The 25,621-nt window shown below is 46.7% G+C and overlaps 1 protein-coding gene across 23 annotated transcripts in view; it reads left to right on the top strand.

Moving 5' to 3' along the window:
• The window catches only part of NCOR2 (nuclear receptor corepressor 2), a 392,573-nt gene that overhangs the window by 331,531 nt on the left and 35,421 nt on the right, over nt 1-25,621 (top strand). For 22 of the 23 annotated variants that reach the window (XM_082203742.1, XM_082203745.1, XM_082203729.1 and 19 more), the window contains 5 exons: nt 4,835-4,985; nt 9,707-9,856; nt 11,768-11,854; nt 12,662-12,942; nt 16,010-16,394. In XM_082203742.1, the coding sequence (XP_082059868.1) occupies nt 4,835-4,985; nt 9,707-9,856; nt 11,768-11,854; nt 12,662-12,942; nt 16,010-16,394 (1,054 nt within the window). The remainder of the gene's footprint in view (nt 1-4,834; nt 4,986-9,706; nt 9,857-11,767; nt 11,855-12,661; nt 12,943-16,009; nt 16,395-25,621) is intronic. The other variant, XM_082203733.1, reaches the window with a different exon arrangement.

The following is a 25,621-nucleotide window of genomic DNA, read 5'->3' as shown; positions in this document are numbered from 1 at the left end:
AGAGAATCCGTTTCCCTTAGAGATTTTTCGCTGGCTGGTGTTCAGATCTATAAAGCTGCTTTATAAACACTCTGGATTCCTCTGCCCTCACTTTGGGCTCCTTATCTGGGAAGGATAAATAAGAGCTCAGCTGCCGCTAGAAGGCCTGTCACTGGGAGATCCAGAACTGCACTCGCTCCGCCTCCTCAAACCAGGTGCCCCTCGGCTCTTCTGATGTGCTTGCTAGCATGGCTGGCAGCTGCTGCCCAAAACAAGAGGAGGGCACTTAGTGGTTGCAGGAGACTGCAGAGGCGAGTAATAATGGTTGAGGTTGGCTTCCTTTTAGTCTAATTGTGGTTTTTAAAAATACTGAAAACTGCACATCAGCTCAAAACTATAGCAGCTGAAGTGCTTTAATCCCTTAATCATTCACACCTAAAAGGTAAAGGACCCCTGACAGTTAAGTCCAGTCGCAGACAACTCTGGAGTTGTGGTGCTCATCTCGCTTTACTGGCTGGGGGAGCTTCCGGGTCATGTGGCCAGCATGACTAAGCCGCTTCTGGTGAAACCAGAGCAGTGCATGGAAACGGCATTTACCTTCCCACCGGAGCAGTACCTATTTTTCTACTTGCACTTTGGCGTGCTTTCAAACTGCTAGGTTGGCAGGAGCAGGGACCAAGCAACGGGAGCTCACCCCGTTGCGGGGATTTGAACCTTCTGATCGGCAAGTCCTAGGCTCTGTGGTTTAACCCACAGCGCCACCCGCATTAATCATTCACACCTACTGGTTCTTAAATTGCCAATGTCACACCCCAACCATTAAGATTTGCATTCAGTTTTAAATCCTATTGATCATATCTTACTTCATCAAACTCAATGGGCTGACCAAGGATGGAGGATTTCTGTCCCATGTAGAACAACTCTGCCTTTGCAGCAGTGTGTGTGTGTGGGGGGGGTACATCTGGGGCTCAGAACTGATCCTTTAATGGATGCTTAGACGTCACTTGCAAGGTGCTGACATACACGATGCTGGTTTGGGCTAAGCGCACTCAGCTGGCTCCCTGCCTTGAGGCAGTCTTCAACAGTTCTACCCAGCTTGGGATGCCTGCTAGTCCTCTCTCTGTCTCTTTCTGTCATTCTCTCCCTCTCTTGGAGGCTCCCCCCTCCATTATCTTTCTCTCTTCTACTTCAGCTGCTGGAAGGGGGGGGAGTAGCAAATTACTGTGCGTCCCAAGTTGGAGTTGAAGGTGGTTGCTAATCTTTTCTGCAGCACTTAATGCTTTGCTACAGCACCTTAATGCAATAGAATTCCTTCACTGAACATTTTCTGTGCTTATTTTGCAGGCACATGTATATTTTGTTGGGTGAAATGAAGCCCCCATTGTGCTTCCAACTTCCCGATACATATATATCACATGTCCATGTAATGAAAGGCTTTGTGTTAGGCACTTAATACACATGGTGATTTATGTACATTTGCACACTGTTTCCTACACAGAAGGACTTTAGATTGGCAGTGCCCTCTTGCGCACAGTGCTGTGTGTGTGCACACCCACCCACCCAACATCCTCCAGGGCTAATCATGGTTTCTTGTTGCTTGGCTGCGACAGCCAATACTACCCATTCATAAGCCGCATATGCAGAATGCAGATGCTTAAAGGTGAGTTGTGTTCTCCACAGCCATCTGCCACCCCTCTCTTTTCAAATCCCCTCTGAGCACATCTGCTGTAAAGGGGAAGTTCAGCTGAAGGTGTAGAAAGCTGCCACCAAATGTTTTCAGTCAAGCTGGGCTAAAAGGCGTGGTACTGAAAACAGTGCCAGTTTTTTTTTAATAAATATTTATTAAAGTTTTCACAATATTACATAATGAAAAAGAAAAAAGAAAAAATAGGAAATAAAAAACAGTTAAAAATAATTCCATCTTTACATCACTTATCTTTCATTTACTTGTTTCCCAGACCTCCTCATACCTCCCTTTTTTGTATTCCAGTTCAATTTATTAGTTCAGCAATTCCTTTCCCTCCTTATTATCCTGATCTTTAATCTTAATATATTATAACATTAAATTTTTACCTATTAAAAATCCAATTTTTCCATATTCTTTTAAACCATTACAGCTAGAAACCACTTAACTTCAATCCAACATCATTCTAACATCCCTTAATTCTGAAAACAGCGCCGTTGTGCCTCTTGCGCAGGAACAGCACACTCCATTTACATTGAACAGGGAAGCTCTCAGAGCAACCTTCAGTGATGTGTTAAGAGCTGGATCACCATATTCTTGATTGCTTCTTTCTGGTTCTGTGTCTTGAGTCCTGGCGGGGCATTGTTCATCTCTTTCCAATCTCCATTCCTTAAGCCTTACCCCCTGGAGCCATCAGTTCATAGAATCATAGAGTTGGAAGAGACCACAAGGGCCATCGAGTCCAACCCCCTGCCAAGCAGGAAACACCATCAGAGCAGTCCTGACATATGGTTGTCAAGCCTCTGCTTAAAGACCTCCAAAGTAGGAGACTCCACCACACTCCTTGGCAGCAAATTCCACTGTCGAACAGCTCTTACTGTCAGGAAGTTCTTCCTAATGTTTAGGTGGAATCTTCTTTCTTGTAGTTTGGCTCCATTGCTCCGTGTCCGCTTCTCTGGAGCAGCAGAAAACAACCTTTCTCCCTCCTCTATATGAGTTCTTTGTAAAGACAAACATGTTCTCCAAGTAACCATCCCGGTAGCTCAGCAATCCGCTCACCTGATATGTCTTCCTGAATCAAGGAGGGGTAGGATTAAAATACGTGGCCTAACTGCTGCCCCCCCCCCCCAACAAATGCCACTTATACATAAGATTGCATTCTGGTAGTCTTCACTTACCTAGATTTGATGCCTGAAGAGGGCAAGGTGTGATGTCAAATCTGTGTCTGGGATTGTGAATAAGGAAGCAAGGGATGTTTTTGTTGAATGTCCTTCCTTCTGCAACAGCCACAAGTATCTTTAGATAACTTGAGCCATAAGATTCAACCCTGTTTTTACATTATTGAGTCTTATGATTTCTGCTTTATTCACTTCTATATGGTTTTATGAGTTTTTATATTGCTGTGTTACTGGTTTTAGGTTGTGGTTCTGTTTTAATTATATACTGTTCGTATTTTAGACTATGCACTCATTAGAGATATTAAGCGATATAGAAATGCTTTTAAATAAACAAGCAAATATTTTTCTAGAATACATCGGTAGATCATGAGACTTAATCTCATGGGTTTGAGTCCCACACTGGGGGGCAAAAGATTCCTGCATTGCAGGGGGCTGGACTAGATCAGTGTTTCTTAACCCTTTTCCAACCGTGACCCCTTTCTGACCTTGTTTCCTTCCTGTGGCCCCTGTCCTACCGGTAGAAATGTTTTGTTTGTAAGTAGAACATACTTTATTTATAATTCTTATAATGTATGCAAAATACAATTACATCAAAATTGATTTCTCAGTCAATGTGACCCTTGTGCTTGATGACAAGAAAAAGCGCTTCTTTATATCTGGTTATATTGCTGTGAGGACAAGATCACCTCCTTTCACAGTAATACTTGCACAAAGAAACAGCCTCCCCCCCACTAACCCTGCTGCACCCACACACCTTGCCCGTGACAAAGGAGATGCAGGCAGCATGGAGTGCGAAATAAGAGGGAGAAGGAAGAGGAAGGGACGTTGCTGCAAAGTGCGCGTGGCGCTCCATCCACTGGGAAGCACGCTCACTTTCTCTTCACTCTACTCTGTTTTCTATTTTCTTCACTTCTCTGTTTTCTGTTTTCTTTTCTCAGTTACTTCTGTGTTTTCTCCTCTTCTCACTTCCCACTGTGGCCCCCTAGTCTCGTGCCGTTGCCCCCCATTTATGTGTTTTTCACCTGTGCCCCCCTTGGGCCAGCTCTGCAATTCTATGGTTCTGTGTGGTCCTTTTATTCCTTTCCCCAAATCAATAATTGCTAGGGAAGGTGGGCCTCAGGAGAACTTCCTCTAAGCACAACTCCTCTACTCCTGTGCAAATTGTGGCTGGCGGTGGGTAGGACTAAAACTCAGTGGTAGAGCACATTCTTTGCATATCCCATGGCCCAGATTTTACTCTCAGCAACTCAGACAAAAGGCTCTCAGGCACCCAGACTGGGAAGGTGGCTGCAGCTGATGAGATTTGTAGTTCATCTGGATGGCACCAGGTTGAGAACGACTGGAGGAGATAGCCAATGACCTGACTTAGCACACAGCAGATTCCTCTTTTAAGAGGCATTTGCTTCTACATATTCAAAGGTGTGTCCCAACTATGACTAATGGAAGCTGATTTTTGAAATGCACAAAGGCATAAATCCCCACTGGTCCCTTTTCTACAATACAGAGGTTCAGGGTCAGTGCAGGGAGAAGGAAGAAATCAAAGAAACCTGGAGAAGTGTGGGTGTGCGTGGGTGTTGGCATCCATTTCAGCTTCACATACAGAAAGTCTACCGTACCAGGTCTCAGGCTTGCACCATCTTCTTGAATTGTGGTGCCTGTCATTTCCATCTTCCTCTCACCTTATCTCTTCCCAGCAACCTAAGATGAAACACTTAACCTTCGCCACCCCCACCCCCCACTGTCCTGGACAAAACTCAGGCCACAGTTATTGTGCCCACCAATAATTAAGCTGTACATATCTATTGGTTGTGACAGCAAGTGGCATTGCAGGATGGAGTTTGCTTGTCTTTCTCCCCTTTGTCCAGCTTGCCTGTTGGAACAGTGTGTTCATCTGTGAGTGAGTGTGTGTGCGTGCGCACGCTCATATTCCCACTCTGCTTCTGCCTTAATTGTTTATGACACTGTTAAATATGGATCTTGGTCTCTTTCCAAGGGTACCCCAGCCGAAGTGCTGTACAAAGGAACCATTACCAGGATAATCGGAGAAGACAGCCCCAGCAGAGCGGAGAAAGTGAGAGAGGATGCCTTGCCCAAGGGACACGTCATTTACGAGGGGAAGAAGGGACATGTCCTGACCTACGATGGTGAGTCAAAATTCCTCTCTGGCACCACTTGTGAGAGAAGGCTTTGAATGACGGAGCCAGTAGCATCCCTTGAAAATGAGGCAGGATATGTTATATAGGAGTGGCAAAGGGGTTAGTAATATCAGCCCAGCTCAGACATAACACTAAGGTGTGCTTGAGTTTCTTGCTCAAACCCTCCCTTCTCCCTCAACTACTGCTATAAGAGGAGGTTGGAAGTTTCTGCTTCCAGTTAAAATTATAACTTTGGTTTGGATTTGATATCCCGCTTTATCACTACCCGAAGGAGTCTCAAAGCGGCTCACAATCTCCTTTCCCTTCCTCCCCCACAACAAACACCCTGTGAGGTGAGTGGGGCTGAGAGACTTCAGAGAAGTGTGACTGGCCCAAGGTCACCCAGCAGCTGCATGCAGAGGAGTGGAGACGCAAACCCGGTTCTCCAGATTACGAATCTACCGCTCTTAACCACTACACCACACTGGCTCTCACCACACTGGTTTGTCAGTATATCTGGCAAAGACAAACTCTGGCGTTTTTTAAAGTATTGTTTATTCAAACAAACCAAGATCAAACCATGGTTTCCAGTCCCAACTTATTTCAATACACCATGGTTTAGAGACTAACCACATTTCCCAGTTCAGACATATCAACAGGCTGTATTTCATTTAAACCAGGGAGAGATTGTTTCCAATCTGCTCATTAGGCTATTGCTGTGGTTTAGTGTTATCTCTGAATCAGAACAATGTGTTTCTTTGGAGAACCTATTGACATACCCATCACAGAGAAGCCCCTTCCAAGGACGGGAAAGAAACCTTTGGGGCCTAGTGTGCCTACATGGCTTTGTTTTCAGAAAGCTTAGCAGTCATTTGAGCATGTGTATTTCCTGCCTCTTTCCTCTTTGACTGTATTTTGAAGCAGACCACAAAGGAGCCCAGCAGGTCAGAAGCAGCAGAGGGAATTAATCAAAGCTCACCTAGCAGGCAGCTGGGCCACGGGAACCTCTCCTGCCCACCTGTTTCTCATGCTTCCATTAAGCTGCAAAAGGTAGAGAGAACAGTCCTGTGGTAACCAGGCATAGCAGGATTGCCTGCTTCCATATAAACCTGCTGACAGGCCTTGTAAGGTCATGCCTATTGGAAGTCATTTACAAGAGCCAGAGGCAAGTATCGTTCTGGTCAGAGTGAAGCCAGGGCAGTGAATGAATATTTGGCAGGTTAGGCTGAGAGAGTGGGCTGCTTCTTGATTTGCCCCAGTTGGCAGAATACTCGATGAATGGGATAAACCTTGCAGGCCGTATTTTGGGCCCAGCAGTGCGAGTGCAAGGGCTGCAGAATATGCAGATTGGCAGTGGTGTGTGATGTCACGTGCCTTGCCTGCCCTGGCAGCGTGGCAAGATGCAACTCTGATTTCGTGAATATCTGTTTTAATGGACTGCATCACTTTTTGTGCTGATCACAGTTGAGAGGTAAGAGCCAGATCCTAATCTGTGTTGCCCCATATGCCCTTCTGCATCTCTCTCACAAATCAGCAGCTGCACCATGCCTATAAGTTGCACATCACTCCGAATGGATGGCTGCCTTTCCCAGTAACATTTTTCCATCTGCCTCCACTTGTCTTTGCTACAGAGCTAAAGCCAGGCCATGTGAACAGCACTGCCATGTTGGCTGCCAAAGGAGAAGGGTCGGCTTTTAGACCTTTGCTCTGGGCTCGTCTCCTCACCTGGAGAAGAGGATTATCAAGGGTCCTAATAATAATATAATAATAATAATTTATTATTTATACCCCGCCCATCTGGCTGGGTTTCCCCAGCCACTCTGGACGGCTTCGAACAGAGACAGTCCGCAGGCAGGTAGGGTCTCTGCCTGCGTACCAGATGGAGCTGATAAAACAGCTGCCCTGGACACAGAATTGGCCTGCGCCTCCATGGACAGCTGTGAGTCCAAAGTGACTTCCAGGCTGTGCACCTGGTCCTTAGCTTTTCTGCTGTGGACTTCATGCATGTGGGCTGTGAGTGTTGATCTGGCCACTGTCACCCCAGCTGTACTTTGGGATTCCTAGCAAAGTCTGTGCGGCATTTCCTGCAAGGTGGCACCATTGTTTGTGTGTGTACTTAAAGCTACTAATTCAGGGGTGGAGACCCTTTCTGATCCCACAGGCCACATTCTCTCAGGGGCAGCCTTCTGAGAGCCACATACCACTGGTAGGTGGGGCCAGAGGCAAAAGCGGGCAGAGCAATGAATGTAAATGTTAACCTTTGTACAGAGGTCTGGTGGTTTCTACACTCTCTCGCAAACCACTCTATGTCCTCTAGCCAGGCAAGCAAGAATCATTTTTAGAGGTCACAGATACATTCCAACACTCAGGCGAGTGAGGCGGAGCCAGTGAGAGGGCGTGGCCTTGGGAGAGTCCCAATAAGAGAGGCTTGGGGGCCACATTTGGCCCTACGGTTTGAGATTCCCCAACCCTGTACTAAGCCCTGGATTGAGTTTCCAGCCATTGGTCTAAAAAGAAACAAGAAAGTGCTGCCTGCTCTGTGTCCCACTCACAAAGCCTTGGTGGTGGTGGTGCCATCAGAGTCTGCCCAGTTGGCACTGACTCATGTAAACAGTTATCCACAGAGAACCTGAATTGACATTTGCTCTGATTCAGCTTTGAGCGGGATTTCGTGGAGAAAGCTCAGACAAAAAACCAAAACCCAACCCACAACCACTCAGACATGGAGCGTGAAAGTGCAGACCTCTGCCTGGAAAGAGCAGGGCAAAGTAATTGTGGATAAGCATTTAAAGTATGCCCCACTCTCTTTTCAGGGAAATTCTTGGCATCATGTATAAGGCATCTTTTCTTCCTCTTCCTTTCTTGCCTTTTAACTTTTTCCCAACCAGATAGCAAGTGTTGAACAAAAGACTTGGCCAAGAGTTACCCAAAAATCTCTTGGCAGAGTCAACATGGATAAAAACAGTTTAGGCATCTTTCCTGGTGGGTGGTTTTTGCTGAAACAAGGGTGAAACACCAGCCTGTTGGGCCACATGGACACTGGCTCTTCAGAGAAAGAAAATCTCAGTTGGATTTTTAAAAAGAAAAACATTGAAATCTGAAAGTCCTCTTTGGAATTTTAGCAAAGTCTGTAAGGACGGAAGTGTCGAATCGAGAAGCTTAAAAATAAATAAATCTGTGATTGAGTTCTGGTGGACAGGAAGGGGGGAGCACTGTCAACACATTGATGCCACAGTGATACTTGCCAAGAAAAGAGCTCTAATGAGGCAAAAGCTTACAGCGTCTGTAAGCTGAATTGCAGAAGATTGGTTATTCTTATTGCTAATAGCTCTTCTGTGGGGAAGGGAAATGTTTACAAAATCATTTTCTTTCTCTTTTTGCCCCCCTTTCCCATAAACATGCTCGGGAGCAGAGGGAGAAAAGAGCAGCACAGATGTTTGTTGATGACAGGATGTAGGAATGCACATACACATCCCGCGTGTTTCAAAACTCAGCTCCTTTAAACTCTGACTGCATGACTTGAGCCTGTTAAAAGCAGGAAGAATTGGCAACTGGGGCAGAAATTTCATTTTTATGACCCCCAAATAGCTTACTTCCACACACCCATATCTTGTTTGGTTGCTGGGTGAGAGGGGAAGCAAAGGGTGGTATTGAGTACCAGCCCAGCTCAGAGTAACCTTCACCCTGATGGACCAGTGGCCTGACTCAGAGGCACTTTCCTTCATTTCAGTGTTCCTATGATGTAATGGTGTGCACTCTTGTTATGCCACACATGCGAACACATGGCCCCTTTCAGTAGCTAGTGCAGAAAAAATCTATACAGCTTTTTCAACTTGGGAGGAGTTTTTAGAGTAGTTTTCAAGGTTTGCTTGGGGTTACCACTGCTGGGTCTCTGCCAATCGTCTCTCATAAGATGGATAAAGACTGTAGTACCATCTGTGCAGCAAATCTGAACTTCTATAAATAAGAATGGTTGTCTGAATTGGTCTCACGGAAGGGAAGCAAAGAGTTCGGAACTTGTACAGAGATAAGATTCACTTGCATGAGGTTTGGATAGCAGGCGCAGCAGATGTCTTGCTATCATTCTGGTCTCTGGCTGCACAGCATGTTCCCAGCACTGGCCTCTCTCTTTGTAGTCCCCCCCCCTTTGTTCTGCTATTTTTCCTCCTCAGATTTCTTCCTTCAGCTTTTTAAGCTTGGAGCGTTGTAGCCCATCTGTTGGTTCAAATTTGGGGGCGGAGGGGGAGAAAGGCAGGTTCCCCCTTTGCGTTCAGGTTGATATGGAGTGGTTCTGAGTTCTCTTTTCTCCACAGATTGATGAGCAGCATGCGGGGGTGGGGAGATCTTAAAGGAGTACATAAAGAAAATAAGGGAGGGCCACTATATTCACAAAGGGCTCTTTCTAGAGAAGAAAGCCAAGGCGAAGGCAAATTCTGCCAGGCCTGGACTTGACTTGCAGTGTTCTGCTGGCCAGAGACGGGCACTAGGGAGGTTTGGGGGTGAGTCTAAGCACAAGGCCACCAAATCTGGAATTGCAAGTTGGGAGGGAAAACATGACTTGGTTCCCAGGAATTGACTCCAGATTGGACTGTTTACAAAAGCTGCTGAGTTATGTTGGACTGAGGCCTCGGAGACTCCCCTTAGCCAAGGTCCTGCCTTAAGCATGAGCCGCAGTCTTGCAATCTTTCACCTGGACGTTCATGCACCTCTTTTACCTCTTCCCCCTTCAGGTGGTGCTGTTGCACAGTGTCCCAAAGAGAACAGCAGAAACTCTGGAGCCCCACACGAGGCCATGGGCATCAAACGGACCTATGACATGATGGAAGGGAGAGGATCACGGGGTTTATCTGGGCGTGAGCTTCCATCTGCTAGCATCGAAGGTGGGCTTTCACAAACAATGTTGCATACAGCCAAGTCAAATTTGTACTGATTGTCATCAGTTGCCCTTGCCGTGTTTTGGAAGGGGTGTTATGACAGGGCCCACAGGTTGCGTGGAGAAGGACCCAAGTTCAGTCCCTTACATCTCCAATTAAAATGATCACTGGGTAGCAGGTGACTGGGAAAACCCTCTCTGAGACCCTGGAGTGCTGTTGACAGTCACAGTAGACAGTATGGGTTAGATGGACCAGTGGCCGGTCTCCATTTAAGGCAGCTTTGTCCATTCATACGTACTCTCTCCAGTGCATCAGGTTTCCAATAAAGGTGGCTGATGCCTTCTTCTCTGATGGCGGCATACGGACCACTCCATCCAAACATTCAGTGTTATGCATCTGTGTCCTTTAATCTGGTGCTGCTTTCTGTCTCTCGGGATTTATTTCATTCCTCTTGTTTCCTTTCATCTAAAATCAACCATTCAGAATGAAAGGGGAAGGGTTGGAGGAGAATGTTAATTTGGACATCCTACACAATAAGCCTCCATGCACATCAAACAAGCTGGGAATGCTTTATTGACCCTCAAGAGAAATCTGCTATCCATAAGACCTGAATATAACATCCCTGTTGATCTTGGGTTACCTATTTCCTTATTTCAGCTTGCGAAAAGACTGAAGAATCTCAATCAATTTTTAACTCTTATTTTGTAAGCTGGAATTTGCAGTCCCAAGATTTGTGTTTATTTATTAGTAAGCATTCTTGCCCACCCTTCACCATTAGGTTTCATGGCAGAATAGAGAAATAGAAAAGAAAAACAAATAAAAGAATTGTAGTGATATAATACATCAAAACCTTGAATGCATGCAAGGAAATGCATGTTAATAATGTGATTACATGGGCAATGTGTCTTTCCCAGTCCTAGTTAGGCCACTGTGGAAGGACTCCTGCTGCCCTGCCCTTCTTCTTGTTGGCATCCATCTGTCTCGAGACAATGGAGTGTGCCTCCAGGGGTGAAGTCAAACTGCTGTGTTAGCATCAGTGAAGTGACCTGCTCAGTGCACAAGCCTGGGCAGAGTGTCTGGAGGTTCTGGGCTGCCCATGTGGCAAGCCTTGTTGATGTGGTCCAAAGGAAATCAGAGCAAGAAGTTGGGCGCCAGCTTGGCTGCAGGAGTTGCTGGAAGGAGGTGTACAAGGCACCATCTTAGGGACTCCCCTCCAGATTTGTGTAGGATTAGCCTTTTCCTCTCCTGAAGATAGCCCACAAGGCAGCAAAGGTTTAGGATCAGAGTTTTCCTTCTCCTAGGTGGACGAGTCCCATCTCCCCCTCACTTCCCTCTGTAGCACATGCAGAAACTGCTTTATTGACCACTGGACCCACTTTTGGCCCTGCGCTTATGGCTAAGTTGTTTACGTGTGTTCCCTTGCACCTTGTGAAAGAGGCCTCTGTGCTGCTGGGGACCTTTGTGAAGGGGACCCCTGCATTTCCTCATAGTTAGAAGCAAGGTCCCTGTGTGCAGGTCTTCAAAATTTGCTTGTGGTGCTTTCATGTGCTTAATAATGAGTGAGTCGGGTGGGGGCAGGAGACAGAAAGTAATACAGGAACAAGCTGCAACTCCACGTTTGCCAGCCAGGTGCTTTCTAGATTCTTTGGAATGTGACTTTCGTCTGCCCCTGCCAGCAGGACCTAGAGGGCACCAGTTTGGAGACAGCTGGGGGAGTTTCCAAATTACAGTCCAATTAAAATGAAAAAGAAACACAGTGGAAATGAGGTGTAAGGGGAAGGCCCTTCATTCCGGTTCTGCTGTCTGGCTTTTTGGTTATAGAAACTCTAGAAGTTCTCAGAGGGAACAGAGGAGCATAAAAAGTGCACATTTTGAAATGTCTTAATATGTTTCTTCTTTTGTGTGGGGCAACTCTAGGTCTAATGGGACGAGCCATCCCACCCGACCGCCACAGTCCCCTCAATTTGAAAGAACCGCATCACATCCGGGGCTCTATCACGCAAGGTAATGTGTAGCAAAGGGAGCGTGGAAATCTAACCTGGGGGCAGAACTTGTCAGCCTGTCATGCTGATAATCTCCTTTCTAATCCTAATTCAGTAGTTGTTTACTTTTCTGGCAACTGTTTTGGGTCAGGCAGTAGGTTGTCTGTCAGCCAAATCCAGCCTTCTGCCTATGACAGCTGAATAATCTCTTCAGGAGGATGTGGGAGTTTATGGGAAGTTCTGGGAGGAAAGGGATTCAGGAGACACCAAGGGGGAGTGCAGCTGGTATGAGTTGCACTCACCCTGCATGTTTCCCGAATCCCCTTCCTCCCATAGTAAAGCAGTGTGCCAATGTGGGGCTTTCAGGCTCAGGAGGCTATAAATACAATGTCAACTAGTGAGAGTAAGGGGAAGAGGACTTTGTTCTCTGTCCCAGTCATGTGAAGACACTTTAAAGGGCTGTGCATAAATTTGGCATTGGGGTGGAGTCAATCTCATGACAGCCTCACCACAGTCTGACCTGCAGAGTGATGCAAGTCAGTTCTGTGAGCTAGAAAAGACTATGTAATGATGTTGGTCTTTGGGCTGTGTTAACAAATTAGGCCTGGAAATTTTCATGGCATGTTTAATGTTCTGTTTTGTTTGTTGCCCACAGGGCTGCGCTTTGGCCTCTGGTCTTCAAGTATGGTCCTTTTTGTAAATGAACTGAATTAGTTGAGTTGAAAATTGTGTGATGTGCTTCATCTGGAGGATAAAAGAGAGAATTGCAGAAGTTACTTTTCTGTAGGAAGCCCATTGATGGATTCTGTCTTTTGGCGTGTTCCCCCAGGAATACCTCGATCTTACGTGGAAGCCTCCGAGGACTACCTCAGAAGAGAAGCTAAGCAGCTCAAGAGGGAAAGCACACCTCCGAGGGACTTATCCGAGGCCTACAAGGTCAGGCCTCATGAGAGCTTTACCCCGTTGAAAATGAAAGCAGTTCATGAAGGCCTTGTTGCCACTGTGAAGGAAGCAGGAAGGTCAATCCATGAGATTCCCAGGGAGGAGCTGAGGCGCACGCCTGACATCTCTCTGATGACGAGGCCTGTGAAGGAGGGCTCTATTACCCAGGTATCCACACGGTCCGCAACAGAGAGGCACTGGGGTAGGGAGGATGCGAAGACACAAGTGTCCTTCTCTGCTCAGTTGCTTAGGAGCTCCTGCTATGTGTAACTAGAGGCAGAGATTGGAATTGTCCACTTCCTGGTGTTCTGGTGCTGCAAACGAGCCCAGGAGGCAAGGCAGCACACCAGGCTGGTTGTCTCAGCGCTATGGAGAACTCCTAGTGAGCAGGTTCTTCCAGTGAGGGTTGGTGGTGAACTAAGGCCTTCTGGGCCTCTGCCTCTGTCCCATCTCTCCTATGCTGTACACTCCTTCTGGGAGAACTAGAATCTTGCTTAGGGTCAAGCTGTACTTTTTTGTTTGGACTGTGAATATTTCCATCCTAGGACTTTTGGGTGGATATAAATACTTTAAATAATAAATACATTAACACTCTGACCTGTGGTTGGGCACTCATCCTGCACTCTTATGACCTTCAGCCTATAGCATTGGACTGGCAAGGTGGTGTGGGAGGCACTAGTTTGCTCAGGCCTAGGGGGAAGTGCCCATGGGGGTCCAGTTTAGGGGCCCTGGTGCTGTGGGATCTGCAGTCAGTAGCACTATAGCTTCTGACTTGGGGTTCTAGTCAGTGGCGAACTCCGGGGTCTTGACATCTGCTTTAAAATAACCACTATTCGTCATTGCTTCGTCATGCTGTATTGTTTTTAACACTTGATTGGAAGCCGCCCAGAGTGGCTGGGGAAACTCAGCCAGATTGGGGGGGGATAAATAAATTATTATTATTATTATTATTATTATTATTATTATTATTATTATTATTACTACTACTTCCAAACAGAGAGTGACAGTTAGTTAAAACAAGCCCGGACAGGAAGCCACTCATTTATCTCAGCACTGCACCTAAAATTGGGTCGTAGAGGTGTTCCAAGGCTACAAAGTGAGAGCATGGCCATAGAGTGATTTGAACCCAGGTCTTGCTCTTTAGTTCTCCTAGTTGAGCCTCTGCTACAAGTTTCAAGTAAAATACCCAAGCATATCCAGATCCATTTAATGATGAGTCAGCTTTTGGCTCATGTCTCCTGCGTGGGCTGATAAAATATTTGGATGGTTTCCATAGCAGCCATGTCGGGCCTCAGTGAGGGCTGTTTACAAATCTGCTTTGTTCCCATGGAGAGATGAGGTGGGTATGTCGATATTCCTTGAGAGTGACTAACCACTTTACCTCATGCCACGTTTTTGGGATGTGTGAATTAAGCATCCTGCCTCAAATGGTTCCACCTGTTGTTATACAGAGCTGATTGTTTCCCCTTGGGAGAGGTGTCTCATTTAATGACCCAGGAGCACCCTTTGCTCCCAGGCCAGCAGATCTATGGTTTTGCCTAGCAGTCCCTCTCACCACTCCCTGCCAATCACACATTATGTCCTGCCCTAGAGGAAGAATGAAATAGATGTCCTCCTCTTCTTAATACTAAGGTTTCTGCTTACTTTATTGGTAGCTAATGGTGAATAACCTATTGGTTGGTATAAATCATTCAGGTGGTAAGTGACCACCAGTTGTGAGGTAGAGTGGTGATTTCAGTGTTCCTAGTCATGGATTCCCCACTGGACATGTTTCCTTCAAAGCCAGTTTGACCATCGCTTCTGATCTTTCCTTGCAACGTGGAGCTGTAGGAGAAACGTTGAATGTGTTTTTAGGTCCATTCTCAATTCATATGACATGATCATGGGGCCCAATGTGCTTGGTCTTTCATCTGCATAAGCGGATGCTCAATACAGATATCACACCAAACCATGGTTTGTGCTCACCATAGTTTAGAACCCAAGCCATAGTTTGAGCTTCCAAATGTACGGGAAAACCAGGGCATTCCAGTTGCTGTGATAAAGGTAAAGGTAAAGGTACCCCTGCCCGAGCGGGCCAGTCTTGACAGACTCTGGGGTTTGTGCGCCCATCTCACATCTATTGGCCGGGGGCCAGCGCTGTCCGGAGACACTTCCGGGTCACGTGGCCAGCGTGACAAGCTGCATCTGTCGAGCCAGCGCAGCACACGGAACGCCGTTTACCTTCCCGCTGGTAAGCGGTACCTATTTATCTACTTGCACCCAGGGGTGCTTTCGAACTGCTAGGTTGGCAGGCGCTGGGACCGAGCAGCGGGAGCGCACCCTGCCGCGGGGATTCGAACCGCCGACCTTTCGATCGGCAAGCCCTAGGCGCTGAGGCTTTAACCCACAGCGCCACCCGCGTCCCTTGTTGCTGTGATAACAGTGTGTTAATTTATGCATCTTGATCATACCAAATTAGTTAGCTCAAACCATGGTTTGTCATTCAAAACATCAAGTCAAAGCAGAGTTTGTTTATTGCAGGTATTCAGTGCTTTTTTCCTGGGGAGACGCAGCAGTACGCATACCCCTAAACATTTTGGGAAAGAGCATCCAAAGGAAGCTGATGCTAGCTATTTATTTATTTATTTATTTATTTATTATAATTTTTATTATGCTCTTTAGCCAAAATGGGCTCCCAGATTGCTAAAAAAAGATAACCCCTGCCCTCAAGCTTACAACATGACACAAAAAGAAAATGCATTATTGAAGGAGTAGGAGATAAACAAACTTTGGTACAAGTTCTTCCGATGACCAATTGGGGTGGAAAAGTTCACGGAGAGGAGGCACCAGAAGCTTCTGGTCTCTGCACTGTTGCCAGGGCAGCTGACCCGACATCCGTTCTCTTACCTCCATTGCCAAGGCCTGGTGGAGTGGCGGCTGCCAGGGGACAGCAGTTGGTGGAGAGGGAAGCCTGACTTCTCAGCAGAGCAAGTGGCAGCCCTGCATCCCATCCCATCCCATCCCTCCTCTGCTATAACCCGGTGGCCTCAATTTTCATACAGACTTGGCAAACTGCAAATGGGAATTAACTGACAAAATAAACGAATCAGTGTGCCTCCCCCCCCTTTCATCTGTCGAAGCGAAGCCTAGAATGCCAGCGGCAGCCTCAGAAAGCCATTTGTGACCTTCCGTGCGGCTGTCCTTTTCCTGCCAGCTTGCTGACCTTTCTCTCTTGTCTCCCACCTTGTCCCCCCAGGGAACCCCGCTGAAATATGACAGCAACGCTTCGGCAAGTGCCAAAAAGCATGATGTCCGTTCCATTATTGGAAGCCCGGGGAGGACTTTTCATCCCCTGCATTCCCTGGATGTCATGCAGGACCCAAGGACTCTGGAAAGAGCTTACGGGGAGAGTTTAAAAAGTGCTTACGAGGAGAGTTTGAAAAGCAGGCCCAGCCCAGTGACAAACTCTGGCGGCTCCATCACCAGAGGAGCCCCTGTGATCGTGCCTGAAGCAGGGAAACCTCGCCACAGCCCTCTTGCCTATGAGGACCACCAGGCAGCCCATGGGACGGCTTTCAGCAGTCACTTGCACCGAGGGTCCCCAGTATCCACGAGGGAGCCAAGCGCGCGGCAGCATGAAGGTCAGTGGTCCTGTTTTGCAGGCTGTGGATTAGGGGGCTTCTTCAGGTTGTACGTTTCAGGCCGGTTGTGAGGCACCGGAACCAGGGACATGTCCAGGGATGAGCTTATGGGGCACAGGCCCCAGACATTCTTTTAAGAGCATTGAATGTTTCTTGGTTAATATTGAATTCAAGGAGAATTGAACCAGAGGTAATTAGGTTTACAGGGTAGGATATTTGGGGAAATAAATTAACTAATTATGGCTTAGGGGGTAACAAATAGGGGTAATTGAAGGAAATTCAATTTATCTGGAGCAGGGTTGTTCAGGACATTAATTGGGGTAAATGAATGAAAAAGGAACTGGTTTTGGTTGATCTGTGGTGCAGTGCAGATTAATTGAATAGCTTATCTGAAGTGATTTGAATGAGGAATTAGTTAGCATACATCCTTCTGTGGCATTTAAGTCCAGACATTAAAGCCCAAGTTTGCATGTATACATGTATACTTAGCATATGCAAATCAGCAGTAGCTCTGGGCGGGACCCAGTATGTTACTGTCCATACCACCATGATAACTTTCAAGAGGAAAGTTGCCCCTTTTGCTGCTGCTGCTTTTTAGCAGTGTTTGGCCAGCGGGGGGTCGCTGCAGATTCCACCTGCTTTTGAGGAAGCTGTCAGTCATATTGGAAGAGCCGGCTTCTACTCCCAGAGTTGCATGATCCACTTCTACAGAAACAGGGAGACTTCATTATGTCAGCCTATTTTTTTCTTCCAGACTTGACCAATGCATTTGAAAAAGATGAACACGGTTATTCTCCCTACAAATACAGTCTTTATGCCTATTAGTTTGTGACACCCCCCCCCCTTGCCTTAAGAGAATCAACATATTTGTTAAATGAAGTATTTTGTTCATTTCTAAGAACAGAAGATTCTCTTGGCTGGCCTTTATGTAATGTACACATATGGCCAGCCCTCTGCAAGCAAGATTCCAGGGCAGATTGTAGCCAAGAGGTTTGGAGGATTCCCAGTTTTAAACTTGTTTTAAATTCCAGGCCAGGGGTGTAATTTAGCAAGACTGTAGAATTTGGGGGTGACTTTGAAAGCAAATATGAACTCTTTCTCTGGAAATAATTACTATATTTCTAAAGATGTACTGATGTGCTGCTTATGCTAGGAACCATTTACCCTCCTGATGTTGTTGGACTCACAACAGTCCCAACCAGCCAGTGGTCAGGGGTGCTGAGGGCTGCAGTCCAGCAACTTGCAGGGCAGCAGCTGAAGGAGGAGCAAAAGGGTTTTCTTGTGTGTGTGTTTCTTTGTGGCTGATTAGCTGCTCTCCCTGTGCAAAGGTCAGAGGGGGCAGGGTTTCTGTGGCACGCGCAGTTTGATCCATCTTTTAGATTTAGGGGAGCTAGTCTCAAACGTTTGTTGGGGGAGACCTAGGTTTTTTTGTGGGGGGAGTTATTTGTCCTGTCTTCACGCTTTTTATGATGGAGGACCGCTGTAGCCACCCCCAACGACACGTTCTCAAGATGGAGGGGGAGGGAACAGCTGCAGTCACCTGTGGTTCCTGCGCAATGTTTGCCATCTTGCCAAAGGTTGCAGGCAGCTTTACCTGCAGCAATTGCATGTTGATTGCCCTCTTAAAAGACAAAGTCCAGCAACTGGAGGAATGTGTAGCTACGCTCCAAAGAATTAGAGAGCTGGAGCTCTTATTGGAAGCAACAGAGAACACCGTCTCCACCAAGGAGGAGACAGGGGACTCCCCTGAGAAGGAGGCTAGTTCACCAACACAGGAGCCAGATATATGGAGAAACGTGACTCAAAGAAGTAGGAGGCCCAGGGTTCACTCTGATTGCTTAGAAATACACAATCGCTTTGATGTCCTCTCCCCTAGCATGGAAGACAAAGAGCAGACTCCATTTGAGGATCTCTCCCTCATTACAGTTGATCAGGTATATGAAGACGAGCAGCAAAGTCAGTCCTCAGGGAATGTGCAGGCGACCTTGGAACAGACAGCTCACGGAAGAACCCCGACCAAACCTAAGAGGAGGCGTGTAGTGGTGATAGGGGATTCCCTACTGAGGGGAACAGAAGCAGTGATCTGTGGGCCTGACAAGATGTCTAGGGAAGTGTGCTGTCTCCCCGGGGCTAAGATCCAAGATGTAACTGAACGACTGCAAGGAATCATAAAACCCACTGACAAATACCCCTTCCTCTTGGTTCATGTGGGAACTAATGACACTGCAAGCAAGAGCCTCCAGAAGATCAAAAGAGACTACAAGGCTCTGGGCAGGAAATTGAAGCAATTAAATGCACAAATTGTCATCTCACCCGTCCTCCCAGTTGAACGACGTGGCCCAGGGAGAGAGGAAAAAATAGTGGAAGTGAACAGCTGGCTTCGCAAATGGTGTAAACTGGAACGGTTTGGATTCTTAGATCACGGACTGCAGTTTCTTGAAGATGGACTTCTGGCAAGCGATGGGCTGCACCTCACAACGATTGGGAGGAATGTTTTTGCCAAAAATCTCAGAAACCTCATCAGGAGGGCTTTAAACTGACTAATGTGGGGGAGGGAGACAGTGCTCCTGAAGGTAGGAGTCTATCAATTGATGAAGATGATCATCCAAATATCATAGACCAAATGGAGCAAACAGCACGCAGACCTAGTGGTGGGGGGGGGAAATCCTTAAACAAGAGAGACGGGGGAATGATTAATGGACTTCAATGTCTGTACACTAATGCGCAAAGCATGGGAAATAAACAAGATGAGCTTGAGCTCTTGGTACAGCAAACTAAATATGACATAATAGGCATCACTGAAACCTGGTGGAATAAGTCCCACGATTGGAATGTAATAATGGAGGGATACAATCTATTTCAGAGAAACAGACCAGACAAGAAAGGAGGAGGAGTGGCGTTATATGTCAGGGATGTGTATACCTGTGAAGAGATCCAAGATTTAGAACCTCAAAGCCAAAGTGAGAGCATTTGGGTCAAAATTAAGGGAGAGAAGAATAACAGAGACCTCATTGTGGGAGTTTACTATAGATCCCCAAGCCAAACGGAGGACATAGATGATGCCTTCCTAGAACAGATGGCCAAGCATGCAAAAGGAAGGGAGATAGTAGTAATGGGGGACTTCAATTACCCGGATATTTGTTGGATGTCAAACTCAGCCAAGAGCATAAGGTCAAACAGATTCCTCACTGGCCTTGCAGACAACTTCATTGTCCAGAAAGTGGGAGAAGCAACAAGAGGAACAGCCATTTTCGATCTGGTCCTAACCAATGTTGATGACCTGGTTAGTGGGGTAGAAGTGGAAGGATCATTGGGGGCAAGTGATCGTGCTCTTCTGAAGTTTACTATGCAGCGGAAAGGAGCAGCCAAGCATACTAGGACTCAATTTCTTGACTTTAAGAAAGCCGACTTCATAAAACTTAGGGAAGTGCTAGGTGAGATCCCATGGACAGTAATACTAAAAGGAAAGGGAGTTCATGATGGCTGGGAGTTTGTTAAGAGGGAGATAGTAAAAGCACAACTTCAGGCAATACCAATGAGACGGAAACATGGAAGGTGCCTAAAGAAGCCAGGGTGGCTATCTAAAGAACTTTTAACTGAGTTAAGATTAAAAAAGGATGTGTACAAAAAATGGAAAAGGGGGGAAACCACCTAAGAGGAATTCAAACAAATAGCCAGCATGTGTAGACACAAAGTCAGAAAAGCTAAAGCACAGAATGAACTCAGGCTTGCTAGAGAGGTTAAAAGCAACAAAAAAGGCTTTTATGGGTATGTCCATAGCAAAAGGAAGAACAAAGAAACAGTGGGGTCACTCAGAGGAGAAGATGGTGAAATACAAACAGGAAGGAAATGCAGGAATCTAGTGCTGAGTCTGTGCCAGGCCGCTGGACAATCCTGCTCCAGACCAGTCATTCTGTGGTGTCCTGTTCATCTTGTTCATGATGCTACTAAAGCAACATTGCCCTGATGGATGACTCTTGTTGGGAAAGGGAGAGGACGGGAGGGGTACAACCTTCTTGTTTCTTCTCAGTCTCTTGACAACTTTTGACACCATCAACCATGGCATCCATCTGGAGCAACTCAGAGAGTTGGGGGCACCACATTGCAGTGGTTCCACTCCCACCTCAATGATTATTTAGACAGAGTAGCAGTGGGAGATTTCTACTTGACCCCATGGGAACTACTCACTGGGGTCCCTCAAGGATTAATCTTGCTATACACTATGAGATGTCATGAGGTGATTAGGAACAAGGCATCATCAATATACAGATAACACCCAACTCTTTCTCTGTTACCCCTGAATCCGGTGTTGTTGGTCAGTTACCAGGAGGCGAGTTAATAAATTGAAGCTGAACCCAGACAAGATGGTGGTACTGTGGATTTGGAATTTAGCCTGCCCTTGATGGAGTTGCTTTCCATCTGAAAGAGCAGGCTGAGTAGTTTGGGGGTGCAGCTCAATCTAGCTTTGCCAGTTGAAGCCAAGTTGACTTCAGTGCCTAGGTGTGCCTAATCCCAGCAGCAGCCAGTCTGCTAGCTGTGACCATTGGATTGGGAAGGCCTGGCCACGGTTCTGAAGAAGAAGAAGAAGAGTTTGGATTTGATATCCCGCCTTTCACTCCCTTTAAGGAGTTTCAAAGCGGCTCACATTCTCCTTTCCCTTCCTCCCCCACAACAAACACTCTGTGAGGTGAGTGGGGCTGAGAGACTTCAGAGAAGTGTGACTGGCCCAAGGTCACCCAGCAGCTGCATGTGGAGGAGCGGAGACGTGAACCCGGATTCCCCAGATTACGAAACTACTGCTCTTAACCACTACACCACACTGGCTAACCTTCTGGTAACCTCCAGCTTGGATTACAGCAGTGCACTTCATGTGGGACTGCCCTTGAAGTAGATCTGGAAGCTGCAACTAGTGCAGAATGCAGCAACCAGAGTGCCGATGGACATGTCTGGGTCAAATCCATGTAATGGTAGTGGTTACCAATTTGATTCAAGCCCATAGATGCCTATGTTGCACTACATAACTTGTGATACAATATCTCAAGTAGTGGCTCCTTCCATATGAACTGTCTCTGAGTTACGATCAGTGATCCCGCTGCCAGGAGAAATCTAGCTAGAGGGGTGTCAGCATGTGAGCAAGCCTTCTCTCTGAGGTGCATTGAGCACAGATACTGTTAGTTTTTCATTGGCAGCAAAAGAAGCAGCAATTTCCCCAGGTCTTCAGGAGGGATTGACATTTGGAACCACTTGGATAATTTCATCACCTGCTCTTATATCCTTCAGGCGTGCCTGTTCTATTATTGTAATATTTTATAGTGTTGGTTGATCAATTTATGACCTTGTGATTTGTTTGTGCTGTGAGGCCGTAGAGTGAAGGGTCATCTATAAATAAGTCAAATGAACAATAAATAAAGCAAGCATTGGTGTACAACCTATTCTGGGCCTGTTGCAGCTGTGGCCACGATAAACGATGTGTTTGTATGACTGCAGAACCCAAACTGTTCTCATCGGGCAGATCCAGGTCACACTCCAGGCTTTGTTTTAAACTGGTTCAGATAAGAGCAGGTTTGGGAAATGGGCACAGTTCCTTTCAGTCTCAAATAAGCTCTTTTTGCTTTGTTCAGTCCAGAACAGGAGGGGCTGGCAAGGCAAGTATTTAAACGTTGAGGTGCCATTGCCAAATGAGAAGGAAAATGTAAAGAGCCTGTCATCTTTCCAGCTGCAAGTTGCAAAAATGCTTCCAGCTCCCCAGGAGAGGAGGCGGCTGTCAGCCTCATCTGGCCTTCGATTTCACCTTGCATGTGTTTAATTCTTTCCATGGTTGCTGTGTGGGTCTCTCTCTCTCTCTCTCTCTCTCTCTCTCTCTCTCTCTCTCTCTCTCACACACACACACACACACACACACACTTTCATTTTCACATTAACCTATTGTCTGCTGACAGAATATATAAGGCAAGGGTACATTCAGTGTACACTTTCCTTAGATGCTTACAGAATCATTCCCCATGCTCCTTTTAAACCTACTAGATCTTCTAGCTCCATACTTTCTGCCAAAAGAACAAAAGCCAAATCCCAGCCCTCACTGATCTGTGCCACTTCCCCCCTTGGCTTCTCTGTGTCTCCTTTCCCCATGGCCGATGTAAATGGTTTGCACGTCACCAGTTCAGTCCCTGGTAACTCCAGTTCAAACGAGCAGATCAGAGTCTGCCCAAAACCCTGGTGAGCTGCTGCTGATCAAAGAGTAGACAAGACTGAGCTAGGCGTGCAATTACCGTATTTTTCGCTCTATAACACGCACCTGGCCATAACACGCACATCGTTTTTAGAGGAGGAAAACAAGGGAAAAAATATTCTGAATGAAACAGTGGACGTATCATTTTTGTGCTTCATGCTGTGGCCACAGACATGTGATCTGATGGTGAATTTGGGGTGACCCAATGCAAAAATCCTGAGAATCCCTGTGGATCCATGCTTTGTAACCACATTTTTGCACCATTGCAGCCCCAGGCAACAGTGGGTGCGTGATTTGGGGGGGGCAGGCTGTAGCCATGGACATGCTATGTGCTCTGATGGTGAATTTGGGGTGACCCAATGCAAAAATCCTGAGAATCCCTGTGGATCCATGCTTTGTAACCACGTTTTTGCACCATTGCAGCCCCAGGCAACAGTGGGTGCGTGATTTTTTTTTGGGGGGGGACAGGCTGTAGCCATGGACATGCTATGTGCTCAGATGGTGAATTTTGGCTGACCCAATGCAAAGATCCTGAGGATCCATGTGGATCCATGCTTTGTAACCACGTTTTTGCACCATTGCAGCCCCAGGCAACAGTGGGTGCGTGATTTTTTTTGGGGGGGACAGGCTGTAGCCATGGACATGCTATGTGCTCAGATGGTGAATTTTGGCTGACCCAATGCAAAGATCCTGAGGATCCATGTGGATCCATGCTTTGTAACCACGTTTTTGCACCATTGCAGCCCCAGGCAACAGTGGGTGCGTGATTTTTTTTTGGGGGGACAGGCTGTAGCCATGGACATGCTATGTGCTCAGATGGTGAATTTTGGCTGACCCAATGCAAAGATCCTGAGGATCCATGTGGATCCATGCTTTGTAACCACGTTTTTGCACCATTGCAGCCCCAGGCAACAATGGGTGTGTGATTTTGGGGGGGCAGGCTGTAGCCATGGACATGCTGTGTGCTCTGATGGTGAATTTGGGGTGACCCAATGCAAAGATCCTGAGGATCCATGTGGATCCATGCTTTGTAACCACATTTTAAGTGGGGAGGGAAGGAAAAACACAGAAGGCTAAGAATGCAGGAGAGGGCTATAACGTGAGGAAAGGAAGGCAAAAGTTTCCCCCCACCCACCCACACAAGCCAGCCACTGTTTAAGGATTTCATCCTTTTAAATGGAAGAAAGCATATTTGAATGCTGTGTGTCTCCAAAAACAAAAAGCAGGAAGTCAAATCAGAATTTTAAGCCGAACCTGTAATCTCTCTTCCCTTCACATACATTGTTCCCTCCGGAGCAGGGACAGGATAGAGCGACGCTCTGCTTTCCTCTCTACTTGCCTGGAGGGGAGGGGCTTCCCCTGCTCTTTGTTCCGTTTGAGCAAACACAGCAACAGAACAGAAAAGGGTGGGCAGTAAGACCCTGAGGCAGAATGCAGGAAAGCAACAGCTTCCTGTCTCACGGAGCTCCCTTCTCCCTGAAGCGCGGTTTGATTTTTGCCTTATTTTTCGGCTCCAGAGACCACACATTCGCTGCATAACACGCACAGACATTTCCCCTTCCTTTTTAGGAGAAAAAATCTGCGTGTTATAGAGCGAAAAATACGGTAGTTTGATCTCGTTAGAAGGCAGTTTTTCTATGGATCTGTGTTGCACGTCATCTCCATTGAAACACAAGACTCCTGTTAAGGAAGGACTTGCAAACCACTCTTTCCCTTTAAGGTGATCCAGTAGGGTTGTGGGGTTGTTGTTGTTGTTGCTGCTGCTGCTGCTGGTGCTGGTACTATTATTATATAGTGGACGCTTGGGTTGCGAACGTGATCCGTGCAGGAGGCATGTTTACAACCTGCATCTGCACAACATGCACGACCACTGAAACCCAGAAGTAACCCGTTCCGGTACTTCTGGGTTTTGGCGGTCCATTGATTTAGATACCTGTTATCAATAGACTTTGAGAAAGAACCACTGGGGCACAGCAGCTCCTTTAAATGGCACAGGCGGCTGTTCCACACTTGATAGCCAACCTGGGTTTGTGACTCACTCAGGTGTTTACTTGGGAGGGAGCCACAGCCAATCCTGGCTCTCTAGTGACTGTCCTGGTACAATGCATGTCTGGCACATTCAATTACACCTGGGGGAAAGGATGTGAATTAACCCTTTGAATCAGGGTATCAGGTGAGTAATATATAGCATTCTCAAAAGAGACCTGATAGCGTGGTCAAGTTCCAAGCAATGCCTTAGTGTGTATGAACTGCATTGATGACGAGAACAGATTTGTTTCAGGTGGCGAGCTCAATGAAGTTGTCTACACAGTGTGAAGCAGCTAAGGCAAAATCCATGTTGGGGCCAGTAGCAAAGGGTCTGAAAATAAAACTCCAATTATTATAATGCCTTTCTGCAAACCTGTAGTGTGACCACACTTCGAATACTGTGTACAGTTCAGGTTGCTGCAACTTGGGAATTTATTTTGTACAGCTGGAAAAGGTGCAGGAAAGGGTAACCAAAATTATAATAGTACAGGAGCAACTGAGGAAAGGTGACAGTGTTTGGAGATTTTTAGTTTAGAAAAACTGAGTAAAGGAGAGGGTGTTAAAATTCTGCATAGTGTGCAGAAAATGGATTTCTCTTGTAATACTAGAGTTCATGGTCATCCAGTGCAGCTGAAAGTTGGGAGAGGTGAATAAGACCATCAATGGCTAGAAGTCATGGTGGTTATGTACTGTCAGGGAACTGACATCAGAGGGAAAGGAGGTGATAGGGCTCCCAGAGACTGGGAGAGACTCAACAGCCAAAGCAGGGACCAGCAGGGGGAGCGCGGGGTCTCTGGAGGAGGATCTCAGGGATACTGAGAGAGATGCAGCAGCGCAGGCAGGAAGCAGGGGGGAGAAAGGGGTGAGAGACACGTCCAGTGAAAATAGTGGGGAGGTGTCAGAAGCAATTGCAGGGAGACCCATGCTTCGTCGGAAGCTGTCACGTCGTGAGTCCAGGAGACGTGTTTCC

Source organism: Podarcis vaucheri (assembly GCF_965113315.1).
Source record: "Podarcis vaucheri genome assembly, chromosome: 16".
Taxonomy (NCBI): Eukaryota; Metazoa; Chordata; class Lepidosauria; order Squamata; family Lacertidae; genus Podarcis; species Podarcis vaucheri.
The sequence above is the reverse complement of the archived record's forward strand: the minus strand, read 5'-3'. Positions and strand labels throughout refer to the sequence as shown.